The sequence below is a fragment of the Mobula birostris genome, chromosome 29 (genome assembly GCF_030028105.1).
Source record: "Mobula birostris isolate sMobBir1 chromosome 29, sMobBir1.hap1, whole genome shotgun sequence".
Classification (NCBI taxonomy): domain Eukaryota; kingdom Metazoa; phylum Chordata; class Chondrichthyes; order Myliobatiformes; family Myliobatidae; genus Mobula; species Mobula birostris.
Genome location: NC_092398.1, coordinates 21,546,102 through 21,559,218, shown reverse-complemented (window position 1 = coordinate 21,559,218; position 13,117 = coordinate 21,546,102). Strand labels below are relative to the sequence as shown.

General features: G+C 52.1%; 1 protein-coding gene across 1 annotated transcript; it reads left to right on the top strand.

Moving 5' to 3' along the window:
• The first annotated feature begins 875 nt into the window (after nt 1–875).
• LOC140190054 (proteolipid protein 2-like) lies at nt 876–12,752 on the top strand. Its single transcript, XM_072246491.1, has 5 exons — nt 876–1,179; nt 1,809–1,964; nt 9,564–9,647; nt 10,871–10,955; nt 11,470–12,752. The coding sequence occupies exons 1-5, from the start codon at nt 1,075–1,077 to the stop codon at nt 11,493–11,495; spliced, it is 456 nt and encodes a 151-aa protein (XP_072102592.1). The 5' UTR covers nt 876–1,074; the 3' UTR covers nt 11,496–12,752.
• Nucleotides 12,753–13,117: the final 365 nt, after the last annotated feature.

The following is a 13,117-nucleotide window of genomic DNA, read 5'->3' as shown; positions in this document are numbered from 1 at the left end:
GAGATGGCGAAAGGGAGGGAGAGGGATGGGAGGGAGGCTGGAGAGGGAGATGGGGAAAGAGAGGGGTAATGGGAGAGGGATGGGAGAGAGGCTGGACGGGGAGATGGGGGAAATGAAGGGGAGGGGAACGGGAGAGGTGAGTGAGGGGGAGTGGAGTAAGGGATAAGAGGGGTACAGGGGGTAAGGAGGAAGAAAAGTGGAGGGGGAAAGAGGGGTTTTTATAGGACTCAGGGCCCCGGAGGAGCGAGAGCTGTTTCCCATCACAGACATTCCCCGACGGACATATGGCGCGGGATCTTCCTCGGCAGCTATTCATGAGCCGGCTCAGCGCCCCCAACACCGCACCGAAATCCCTTGCCGCGCTCTTCCCACAGCGTGGGGCTCTGTCACTGCTCCTCCCGGAGTGCGGTAGCTCCCTTGTCACCACTCTCTCCCTCCTTGCGGCCCCCCGCTCCCTAATAGCGTAGAGATCCCTCATCATCCTTCCTGCAGCATGGAGATCCCTTGTGCTCCTCCCTTCCCTCAGCATAGATCCCCCTCCCCAATACCCCTTCCTCCTTACCTCCCTTCCCACAGTGCGGTGATCCGTCGCCTTTCCTCCCCCCCACGCCACCTCTCCCGCCTCCCTGCCCCTCCCGTAGCGCGGAGATCCCTCAGGGCCCTTCCCCCACAACCACCCCCGCAGCGCAGATATCCTTTGATGCCCCTCCCTCCTCCCCTCCTGCAGCGCAGAGATCCCTCAGGGCCCCTCCCTCCCCTCCCGCAGCGCAGAGATCCCTCGGTGTCCCTCCCTCCTCCCACCCGACTCCTGCATCGCAGAGATCCCTCAGGGCCCCTCCTCCCACCCCCCTCTTGCAGTGCAGAGATCCCTCAGGGACCCTCCCTCCTCCCACCGCTCTCCCGCGGCGCAGAGCTCCCTCGGGGCCTCTCACTCCTCCTCCACCTCCCACAGCGAGGTGGGGCCATGTACGACTTCAACGAGCACAGCTCTGCTTCCCATTCTGGCCCGGAAGCGGGGCCGTGGTCGGCGTGGAGCGGTGAGAGAGGGTCCGCTCCCTCTCGGCTCCGGTCAGCATGCCTACCCCCCTCGACAGCGGCACGCCGGCTCCCTCCCTGAGCTGGGCGCGGCTGGGAGCATTCTCCGCCAGCGCCCAGGGCGCAGACCTCCTGCTGGAGATGGTAGGACCGGCAGAGGCGCCTTCTCAGGGGAGTGGGGAGTGGGGGGTGGGGGGTAAAAGAGAGGGTGAGGCAGAGAGAGAGGGAGGGAAGGAAGAAAGGCAGAGAGCGAGAGAATGAGTGGGGAGACGAGGGTAAAGAGAGAGAGTGGGAGACAGAGGGGGAGAGAAAGGGATATGGGGGAGTGTGAGAGAGGAAGGGAGGGGAGCAGGAAGTGGAGGGAGAGGGGGAGAGGGATCTCCTCTCTCCTGGGGTCTGTTTTCCCAGGAGCAAAGGAGACTGAGGTGTGACCAGGAAACCACAGAGGTCACAGTCTCTTTCCGGAGGAGGAGAGTCTATAACTAGAGGGCACAGGTTAAAGGTGAAAGGGGACCTGAGGGGAATTTTTTTCACCCAGAGGGTGGTCCGTATATGGGACGAGCTGCCAGAGGAAGTAGTTGAGGCAGGAACGTGAACAACATTTAAAAGAGACTTGGACAGGTACATAAATAGGAAAGGTTTGGTGGGGTACGTGCCAAACTTGGATGAGACTCCTCGTTGGCATGGAGCAGATGGGCCAAAGGGCCTGTTCCTGTGTGACCTTTCACCTCTGGGTTCCGATGCAATCTGTACCTCTCTCCACTCACTGGCAGGTCTTCAGCCTGGGCTTAGCAATCTTCTTCCTGGCCTCGCCGCACGGCGCCTACGTGGTCTTTGCCGTCATCGAGCTGGTGCTTGCCGGAACCTTCTACTGGGTTTACCTCAACCACTATGACCAGACCATCATCTCCCTCAACTGGTCTTCGACGGTAAGTGAGACCAACTCCAAGTTCATGGTTATTCATCCACTTCATTATTGCCAATATCTCATCAGCCAATCATGTGGCAGCAACTCAATGTACAAAAGCACACCGACATGGTCAAGAGGTTCAGTTGTTCTTCAGACCAAACATCAGAATGGGGGAAGAAATGTAATCCAAGTGACTTTGACTGTGGAATGATTGCTGGTGCCAGATGGGGTGGTTTGAGTATTTCAGGAAGTGATCGAAGTGACTTTGACTGTGGAATGATTGCTGGTGCCAGATGGGGTGGTTTGAGTATCTCAGGAAATGCTCATCCCCTGGGATTTTCACACACAGCAGTCTCAGGAGTTTACAGAGAATGGTACTAAAAAAAAATCGAATGAGTGGCTGTTCTGTGGGCGAAAACGCCTCGTTAATGAGAGAGGTCAGAGGAGAACAGCCAGTCTGGTTTAAGCTGACAGTTACTCAAGCAACCACGCGTTACAACAGTGGTGTGCAGAAGAGAGGGTCTCTGAACGCACAACTGTTGAACCATGGATGGACTACAGCAGCAGAAAACCAGGCCGGGTTCCACTCCTGTACCCGATAAAGTGGCCATCGAGTCTATACCACACCATTGCACTGTACAGGCCTCTCTGCCCACCCCATCTTGTGCTGTCCCTTTGGAACAGAGGTGAGGAGGCATTTCTTTAGCCGGGGGTGAGGGTGGGCAGTGAATCTGTGGAATTCATTGCCACAATCGGCTGTGGAGGCCAGGTCATTGGCGCCAAAGGTTACGAGGAGAAGGCAGGAAAATGGGGTTGGGAGGGATAATAAATCAGCTGTGATGAACTGGCGGAGCAGACTCAATGGGCCAATTGGACTAATTCTGCTTCTGTTTCTCATGATCTTGCTCCAAGATCGATCTAACCCTTTCCATCCATGTGCCTATTTAAGAGCCTCTTGGATGGGCTGTCCTGGACCCTGCATATAGGAGCCATTGCAAAAAAAACCCGCGGCCATGCCTCTACTTCCTCAGGAGTCTGTGGAGAGTCGGTATGAGATCTGAAACTTTGTCAAACTTCTGTGGATGTGTGATGGAGGGTATATTGACTGGCTGCATCACAGTCTGGTATGGAAACACCGATGCCTTTGAACGGAAGGCCCTACAGTAGGAAGTGGATTGTGCCCAGAACATCATGTGTAAAATGCTCCCAACCAGTGAGAGCATCTACATGAAATGTTGTTGTAGGAAAGCAGCCTCCATCACTGGAAATTCTCACCACCCAGGCCTTGCTCTCTTCTCGCTGCTGCCATCAGGTAGAAGGTACGGGAGCCTCAAGACTCGCACCACCAGCTTCAGGAACAGTTACTACCCCTCAATCATCAGGATCTTGAATAAAAGAGGTTGACTACACTCATCTATTGAGATGTTCCCACAACCAATGACCTCACTTTAAGGACACTTTATCTTATGTTCTCGTTATTTATTGCTATTTATTTATATTTGCATTTGCGCAGTTTTTTGTCTTCTGCACCCTGGTTGATCTTTCATTGATCCTGTTATAGTTACTGTTCTGTAGATTTACTGAGTATGCCTGCAGGAAAATGAATCGTCAGGTCAGTTTTATTGTCATTTAACTATATACATGTACACCGACAAACGAGATGACGTTTCTCCAGACCAGGGAGTGAAGCACAGTAGTACACATAACACACAGTCATTTAGGAAAATGAAATCTACAGAGGAATTACGCATAAATAAACAAAGTAGACTGCATAAAAGTTGTAGAACAGCACAGATTATCCGTTCACACTTTGAATGTGATGTGGCAGGGAGTTCAGAAGCCTAATGGCCTGAGGGAAGAAATTGTTTCCCGTCCTGTCCTGACCATCTTGTCTTTATACATCAGAGTCTCCTGCCCGACGATGGTAGGAAGTCAAAGAGGATGCTGGATGCATGGGTGGGATCCTTAATAACACTAAGGGCCTTACGTATGCAGCACTCCTGATTAAATGTTCCCTGATGCATGGTAGGGAGACCCCTGTGATCCTCTTGGCCGTTCTCACAGTCCTTTGTAGGGACTTCCGGTCCGATGCTCGACTGCTCCTATACCAGAGATGCAGCTTGTCAGGAGCAGGGTTGTATACGGTGACATATATGTACTTTGATAATAAAGTTTACTTTGCACTTTGAAATGCCCCCAATGTACAAGTCCAAAATCAGGATCAGAATCAGGTTTCTTGTTGCTGACACATGTTGTGGTATTTGTTGTTTCGTGGCATCGGTACAGTGCAGGCAGAACAAATTACTGTAAGACATACTAAGTAAATTGTGCAGAAGTGGAATGGTGAGATTGAGTCCACGGAGCGTTCGGAAATCAGATAGCAGAGGGAAGAAGCTGTTAACGAATCACTGAGTGTGAGCCTTCAGGTTCCTGTACCTCCTCCCTGATGGTAGCAATGAGAAGAGGGCATGTCCTAGGTACTGTGTACAGTTCTGGTCACAGAAGTATAGGAAAGATGTCAATAAAACTGAGGGAGTACAGAGGAGATTTACTAGAATGTTGCCTGGGTTTCATCTCCTAAGTTACAGAGAAAGGTTGAACAAGTTGGGTCTTTATTCTTTGGAGCGTAGAAGGTTGAGGGGGGCCTTGATATTTAAAATTATGAGGGGGATAGATAGAGTTGACGTGGATAGGCTTTTTCCATTGAGAATGGGGGAGATTCAAACAAGAGGACATGAGTTGAGAGTTAAAAGGGTAACATGAGGGGGAACTTCTTTACTCAGAGAGTGGTAGCTGTGTGGAACGAGCTTCCAGCAGAAGTGGTTGAGGCAGGTTCAATGTTGTCGTTTAAAGTTAAATTGGACAGCTATATGGACAGGAAAGGAATGGAGGGTTATGGGCTGAGTGCAGGTCGGTGGGACTAGGTGAGAGCAAGAGTTCAGCACGGACTAGAAGGGCCGAGACGGCCTGTTTCCATGCTGTAATTGTTATAAGAATCCTTGATGATGGCCTACGCCTTTTTGAGGCATTGGTCCCTGAAGGTGTCCTGGATACCACGGAAGATACTGCCCACGATGGAGCTGACTAATCTTACAACTTTCTGCAGCTCATTTCGACCTCCCCCACACCCTGCACCAGCTGGTGATGCAGCCGGTTAGAATGCTCTCCGCAGTACATCTGTAGATTGAGACTGTTTTAGGTGATGTACCAAATCGGAAACTCCGAATGAAGTATAACTGTTGCGGTGCCCTCTTTGTAACTGCGTCGATATGCAAGTCCCCGATGGTGAGGTTCCTTCGTGATCGATGCTGTCTTTTTGAGGTACCGCCTCTCAATGATGGGGGGCAGGGGTGCCCTAAAGAAGTCTTCACTGACGTACCAAATCTCCCTTGACTGCTCACACTTGGAGGGGAACTGGGGTCAGCACGGTCCAGCTGGGCTGAACGGCCTCTTTCTGAGCTGGGTGGGTGTGATCTGTCCTGGAGCCGAGCACAGTGTGTCAGTGCCTTCACATCCTCCGAAGTTTAAGGAGATTTAGCAGGTCATACAGAACAGTACAGCACAGGAACACACCATTCGGCTCACAATGTCGTGCCAAACCATCTAAGGAGTAAATTTAAAAAAACAAAAGCTAATCCCTGCAATCTACACCATGTCCATAATCCTCCATCTTCCCAGATCCATATGCTCATTCAAGTGTCTCTTAAAAGCCTCTAATGTATTTGCCTCTACCACCATCACCGGGCAACGGATCCCAGGCATCCACCATTTTCCGAGTAAAAAAAATCTTATCCCTCACATCCCCTTTGAACCTGCCCCCTCACCTTCAATTCATGCCCTCTGGTATTAGGCATTTCAACCCTGGGAAACAGATACCCTCCGTCCACTCTTGTCTGTGCCTCTCATGATCTTATCTATCAGATCTCCTCTCAGCCTCTGCCGCTCCGGAGAAAACACCCCAAGTTTATCCAGCCTCTCGTGATAGCACATGCCCTCTAAACCAGGCGGCATCCTGGTGAACCTCTGAACCTCTTCTGCACCCCCTCCAGAGCCTGAAGCCCTTCCTAGAGAGGGGTGACCAGAACCATCTGCATTACTCCAGATGCGGCCGAACCAGAGTTCGGCAAAGTTGCAACATCACCTCTTGACTTTTGAACTCGACACCTCGACTAATAAAAGCAAGTGTCCCGTAAGACTGACACATTTTTTTTCCGAGGTACGGCGGAGGGCATTCTGACTGGGTTGCATCACTGTCTGGGTTTGGAGGCTCCAATGCACAGGAACCGAAAGAAGCTCCAGAGGATTATCCACTCAGCCAGCTCCCTCAAAGCCACGACCCTCTCCACCATCGAGGACCTCAAGAGGTGCTGCCTCAAGATTAGATTAGATTATGAGGACACGCAGCCTTTTATTGTCATTTAGTAATGCATGCATTAAGAAATGATACAATATTCCTCCAGTGTGATATCACAGAAACACAGGACAGACCAAGACTGAAAAACTAACAAAAACCACATAATTATAACATATAGTTACAACAGTGCAAGGAATACTGTAACTTGGTGAAGAACAGGCCATGAGCACAGTAAAGAAAGTTCAAAGTCTCTCAAATGTCCCACATCTCACGCAGACGGGAGAAGGAAGAAAACTCTCCCTACCATACCCGACCACAGTTCGACTCTGAGTCGTTGGAAAACTTCGAGCCTCCGACCAGCCCTCCAACACCAAGCACCATCGCTGCCGAATGCTTCGACCCCAGCCCTGGTCACCAGTAGCAGGCAAAGCCGGGGATTTTGGGGCCTTCTGTCTGGAGATTCTCGACTGCACAGCAGCAGCGGCAGCGAACCGGGCATTTCAGAAGTTACTCCAGATGTTCCTCCGTGTTTCTCATGGCTATCTGCATCAAATTAGAATTGTGCACAGCATCCTACTTACAAATACGATATCATTTCACTGGAGAGCACGCACTGCGTCGCGCCACCATCTTCTCCTCCCTCCCTTGGTGACGTCCATCATGAAAGATCTTCTCCATCCTGTACCCTCTTCCTATCACTCCCATCAGGGAGGAGGTACAGGACCCTGAAGGCACACACTCAATGATTTAAGGACAACTTCTTCCCTTCCGCCATCAGGTTTCTGAATGGTCCACGAATACTACCTCGATGTTTTCCCTTCGCAACATTACAGCAAAGTTTTTATCTATCGCACTCTACTGCTGCCGCAGGACAACAAATTTCACAACATATCTCAGTGATAATAACCTTGATTCTGAAGTGTGGTCTGGCCAGAGTTTTATAGAGCTGCAACGCAGACTCAGAATCAGGTTTAGTATCACCAGCAAATGTCGCGAAATTTGTTGTTTTATGGCAGCAGTACATTACAATACATGATAATTTAAACTTAATTATAGTAAGTATATACATATTTTTTGTTAAAATAAGTACTGCAAAAGGAGAGAAAAAAGTAATGAACACGAGGAAATTTGCAGATGCTGGAATTTCAAGCAACACACATCAAAGTTGCTGGTGAACGCAGCAGGCCAGGCAGCATCTCTAGGAAGAGGTACAGTCGACGTTTCGGGCCGAGACCCTTCCCGAAACGTCGACTGTACCTCTTCCTAGAGATGCTGCCTGGCCTGCTGCGTTCACCAGCAACTTTGATGTGAAAAAAGTAGTGAGATAGTGATCACAAACAAGAGGAAGTGTGCAGACGCTGGGAATCCGAGCAACACACACACAAAATGCTGGAGGAACTTGGCAGGCCAGGCAGCATCTACGGAAAAGAGTACAGTTGATGTTTTGGGCTGAAACCCTTCGGCAGGACTGGAGGGAAAAAAGCTGAGGGGTAGACTTGAAAGGCGGGGGGAGGGGAGAGAGAAACGCCAGGCGGTAGGTGAAACTTGGAGGGGAAGGAATGAAGCAGAGAGCTGGGAAGTTGATTGGTGAAAGAGACAGAAGGCCATGGAAGAAAGAAGGGGGGAGGGTGGAGGTGCACCAGAGGGAGGTGGTGGGCGGGCAAGGAGATAACACAAGATAGGGACAAGGGGATGGGAAATGGTGAAGGGGTGGGTGGTGGAGGCATTGCCAGAAGTTTGAGAAATCCATGTTCATGCCATCAGGTTGGAGGCTGCCCAAACTGAATATGAGATGTTGTTCCTCCAACCCAAGTGTGGCCTTATCCCGATAGTGGAGGAGACCATGGATGGACATATCGAAATGGGAAAGGGAAGTGGAATTAAAATGGGTGGGACTGGGAGATCCTGCTTGTTCTGGTGGACAGCAAAGCGGCCTCCCAATCTACGTCGGGTCTCACCAATATACAGGAGGTCACATCAGGAACACCGAGCCCAGTAAATGACCCCAACGGACTCACAGGTGAAGTTTTGCCTCACCTGGAAGGACTGTTTAAGGCCCTGAATGGTAGTGAGGGAGAAGGTGTGGGGGCAAGTGAAGCACTTGTTCCACTTGCAAGTGCCAGGAGGGAGATCAGTGGGGACGGATGAATGGGAAGGGAGTCAAGTAGGGAGCGATCCCTACGGAAAGCGGAAAGTGGTGGGGTGGATGGAAAGATGTTTGGTGGTGGGATGCAGTTGGAGGTAGTGGAATTATGTGGAGAATTATGTGCAGGATGCAGAGGCTGGTGGGGTGGTAGGTGAAAACAAGAGGAACCCTATCCTGGTAGTGTGGTGGGAGAATGGGGTAAGAGCAGACGAATGTGAAATGGAAGAGGTGTGGTTGAGGGCAGTGTTGATCATGGAGGAACCCTCAAATGTATTGTCTTTTCTATAGATGTTTCCTCCAGCATTTTGTGAGTGAGGTAGTGTTCATGGGTTCAATGTCCATTCAGGAATCGGATGGCAGAGGGGAAGAAGCTGTATCGCTGAGTGTGTGCCTTCAGGCTTCTGTATCTCCTTCCTGATGCTAGCAATGAGAAGAGGGCAAGTCCTGGGTGTTGAGAGTCCTTAACGATGGACGCTGCCATTTTGAGCCATCACTCCTTTAAGCTGTCCTGGATGCTCGGAGGCTCGTGCCCATGATGGAGCTGACTTGAGTTCACAACTTTCAGCAGCTTTTCCCTGGACCTGCGCAGTGCCCTCCCCCCGTACCAGACGGTGACACAACCAGTGAGAACGCGCTCCACGGTACATCTGTAGAAATGAACCAGTGGCCTTGCTGACATACCAGATCTCCTCTGATGAAATACAGCCGCTGTCCTGCCTTCACTGTAAAGGCATCAAAATGTTGGGCCCAGGACAGATCCTCAGAGATGTTGACACCCAGAAACTTTAAATTGGTCACCCGTTCACTTCTGATTCCCACAGTGAGGACTGGTTTGTGTTCCCTCAATTCCTTAAGTCCACAATTGGTTCTTTGGTCTGACTGTGAGTGCAAGGTTGTTGTCACTCACCCAGCCAACCTTGTGGCTCCAGAACTCAATCTCTTGACTAACGAAGGCCAACGCTTTCTCAACTACCCCGTCAACCCGCCCAGCATATTTGAGGAACCTATGGACGTGAACCTCAAGGTCCCCCTGTTCCACCACACCACCCAAGACCGCCGTAGATGGTGCACAGTTTCAGTCACCCCTGTTAACGGGACCCCCCCTCCTGTCCCAACAGGACGTATTCCGGTGTACAGCAGCCACCATCATCTATCTGGTCATTTCCATCTCGTACGGAATGTCTGGAAACACGGTCGGAGTGGTGAGTTCCCATGGAGTTGCTGGGTGGGGCGTCCCCAAGTGAACGTGTTGTCGGTGAGGTGGAGGTGGGGGGTGGTGAGTGAGCAGAGGAATGTCCTGGATTGGGGGAGGGTGTGGAGAGGGAGACGATGGGGGGGGGTGGAGAAAGAGAGATGGGGGAGTGTTGGGATGGGGCAGTTGCTAGGTCACCTGGTTCGTCCACCTCCCGGCCCATGACCAGAGATGATGGAAATGAAAACACTGACGCAGTCCTCCAAATGTGCTGGAAGAACTCAGCTGGCCAGGCAGCATCTGTGGAAAAGAGTACAATCGATGTTTCCGGCCGAGACCCTTCGGCAGGACGGGAGAAAACAAAAATGAGGAGCAGATTTAAAAGGTGGAGGAATGGAGGGGGAGACATGAGGTGATAGGTGAGACCAGGAGGGGATGGGTGAAGTAGAGAGCTGGGAGGTTGATCGGTGAAAGAGAATCAGGGCTGGAGAAGGGGCCGTCTGATAGGAGAGAGCAGAAGGCCATGGGAGAAAGAAAAGGTGGGAGGAGAACGAGAGGGAGGCGATGGGCAGGCAAGGAGATAAGGTGAGAGAGGGAACTGGAAATGGGGTATGGTGGGGGCATTACCGTAAGTTTGAGAGATCGATGTTCATGCCATCAGGTTGGAGGCTACCCAGACAGAATAGAAGGTGTTGTTCCTCCAACCTGAGTGTGGCCTCATCGCCAAAGTAGAGGAGGCCGTGGATAGACATACCAGAGTGGGAAGTGGAATTAGCATGGGTGGCCACTGGAAGATCCGGCTTTCTCTGGTGGACAGGGTGTAGGTGCTCGGTGAAGCAGTTTCCCAGTCTACGACACCGATATATAGGACGTCAGACTGGGACCGGATGCAGTAGATGACCCCAATAGACTCACAGATTTTCTCTTGTTTGCGGTGTAATCTTCCCACTCTCCTCCCCACCCTGGTCACCACTTCCTTATTGCTTGATTTCCCCCTCCCTCTCTCGCTCTTTCTCCCCCTCCTTTTTCTGTCCATTCCCATTTTCACACCTCTTTCTCTATCCCCCTTTCCCACTCCTCCTTCCCCCCTGCCTGCACGCTCTCCACCTCCTCTCTCCCTCCGATCCCCTTCTTTCCACACACTCTGCACCCCTCTTCTCTTCCCTTCCCTCTCTCACTCTGTCTCTTGCATCCCCCCACCTCCTGCATCCGTCTCCCTCCCTCCTTTTGCAGATCCTCAGCCTCGTTACGATGTTCATCTTCACCCACAATCTCTACCTCCTCAGGCCAGTGTTTTGTCCGCAGAGGCCAGAACCCGGTGAGAATCGTCCCTAATCTCAAACACCGCGCCGGGGGAGGGGCGGCGAGGGGGAAGCTCAGCACCAGGGGAGGGGCAGCGAGGGGGGGGGAGCTCGGCGCCAGGGGAGGGGAAGATGAGGAGGGAGCTCAGTGCCGGGGGAGGGGTGGCGAGGGGGGAGCTCGGCGGCAGGGGAGGGGAGGATGAGGAGGGAGCTCCATGTTGTGGGGGGGCAGCTCGGTGCCGGGGGAGGGGCGGCGAGGGGGGAGCTCAGTGCCGGGGGAGGGGCGGTGAGGGGCAGCAAGGATGGATGAAGAGGGAGCCCCGTGCCGGGGGAGGGGAGGATGAGGAGGGAGCGTCATGGTGGGCAACGGATGAGGAGACAGCTCCGTGCTATGGGGAGGGGCAGTGAGGAGGGAGCACCACTGTGGGTTGGGTGAGGAGGAGGGAGCATTGTGCTACCGGAGGGGCGGCAAGGAGGGAGCTCCGCACTATAGTTGAACTAATTCACCTCCCCTGTCCCTGCAAACTCCAGCAAAGCCTCCTGCCTACGACCCATGAGAGAGAAAGAGAGAGAAGACTGGCCCTTCTGCTCATCCTACTGGACCTGACCTCAGGCACACCCCTTCCTCCCACTCCAAATGAGATATCCCCTGCACCTGCACCTGCACCCCCCCCCGCCCCTCACATCCCATCCTACACTCCTCTCCAAAAGTGGTGGTGAACGGTGGAGTTGGGGAGGGTAGTGGTGAATCTCAGGGACAGCCTCTTCTCCCCACCCCACCCCCGAGAGGCATCAGCCTGGTCTGTGGTGCTCGATGGGCCAAACTGCCTAATTCCGCTCCCTTGTCTTATGGATCCATGGAATTTGCCTGCTGGGATTCCAGCTCGCATGAGGTGCTGAGGGGAGTGTTTGAGAGACCCATGGCTGGCTATTCCTCCCTCCTCAACTGGTTCATGGAGACCGGAACCACGTATGGTATTCCATGTAGGATACGGAGACCAGAATCATGCACGGTATTCCATGCGGGATATGGAGACCAGAATCATGCACGGTATTCCATGCGGGATATGGACACTGGAACAATGCATGGTATTCCATGCGGGATATGGAGACCAGAATCATACACGGTATTCCATGCGGGATATGGACACTGAAACAATGCACGGTATTCCATGCGGGATATGGAGACCAAAACCATGCCGGAAATTCGCAGAACTAAGCCTGATATTGCTGGTGGATGAGATGGGAACAAAGTTTAATATTCCCAATGGGACACAGACTGGAACTGTGCTGACATTCCCGGCTTGATAGGGAGACTGGAACTGTGCAAGGTATTCCCAATGGGATATGGAGACTGGGAATGTGCAGATAATCCCGGGCTGACACAGAGACTGGAACTGAGATTGATATGGAGAGTGGAACTATGACGCTATTCCCAGTAGGATACAGGGACCGGGACTGTACGTGACATCCCTGGTGGGATATGGAGACTTGAATGGAGTATTACATGGAGACGGGAACTGTGCACACACTGATCCCAGCAGGATACAGAGACTGGCACTGTGCACAGTATTCCCAGTGGGATATAGAGACCAGTGCAGTGCACGGTACTCCCGGTGCAATCAGAATTCCGGTGAAGTGCAAGCAGACTGTTCCTTGCCAAGTTGGAGAACCGACGGAAGTGGGAATAACCATCTGGAGGAAGTATTAGCTCCTCCCGAGGTCACCAGCTGTGAACCCGGGCAGGAGAAAAGCCAATTTAACTTGTTTTTGTAATAAACCTTACCTGCAAAAGCAAACTGGCTGCTAACTCCATATTGTTTTCTGACAACTAATCTTCCGTAAAGTTAATCTGGTGCTTCTTGGAATCTGTGAGTAATAAGGTCGAAACCCTCCGAGATATTAACTTAACGTTCACTGGTCTTGTCCCCTTTGTTTCCTTATCCCAGCACCTGTGTACAGATCTCCCCCAGAGAGGGACTGAGAGACACCGGTCAGTGTACAGATCTCCCCCCGAGAGAGAGGGATTGAGAGACACCGGTCAGTGTACAGATCTCCCCCTGAGAGACACCGGTCAGTGTACAGATCTCCCTCTGAGAGAGAGGGACTGAGAGATACTGGTCAGTGTACAGATCTCCCCCTGAGAGAGAGGGACTGGGAGACACCGGTCAGTGTACAG

Coding starts and splice junctions, on each gene's coding strand:
- LOC140190054 (XM_072246491.1), top strand. CDS start 1,075: ATGCCTACCCCCCTCGACAGCGGCACGCCGGCTCCCTCCCTGAGCTGG. Junction 9,648..10,870: donor CTGGAAACACGGTCGGAGTG/GTGAGTTCCCAT, acceptor CTCCTTTTGCAG/ATCCTCAGCCTCGTTACGAT. Junction 10,956..11,469: donor TCCGCAGAGGCCAGAACCCG/GTGAGAATCGTC, acceptor TGCAAACTCCAG/CAAAGCCTCCTGCCTACGAC.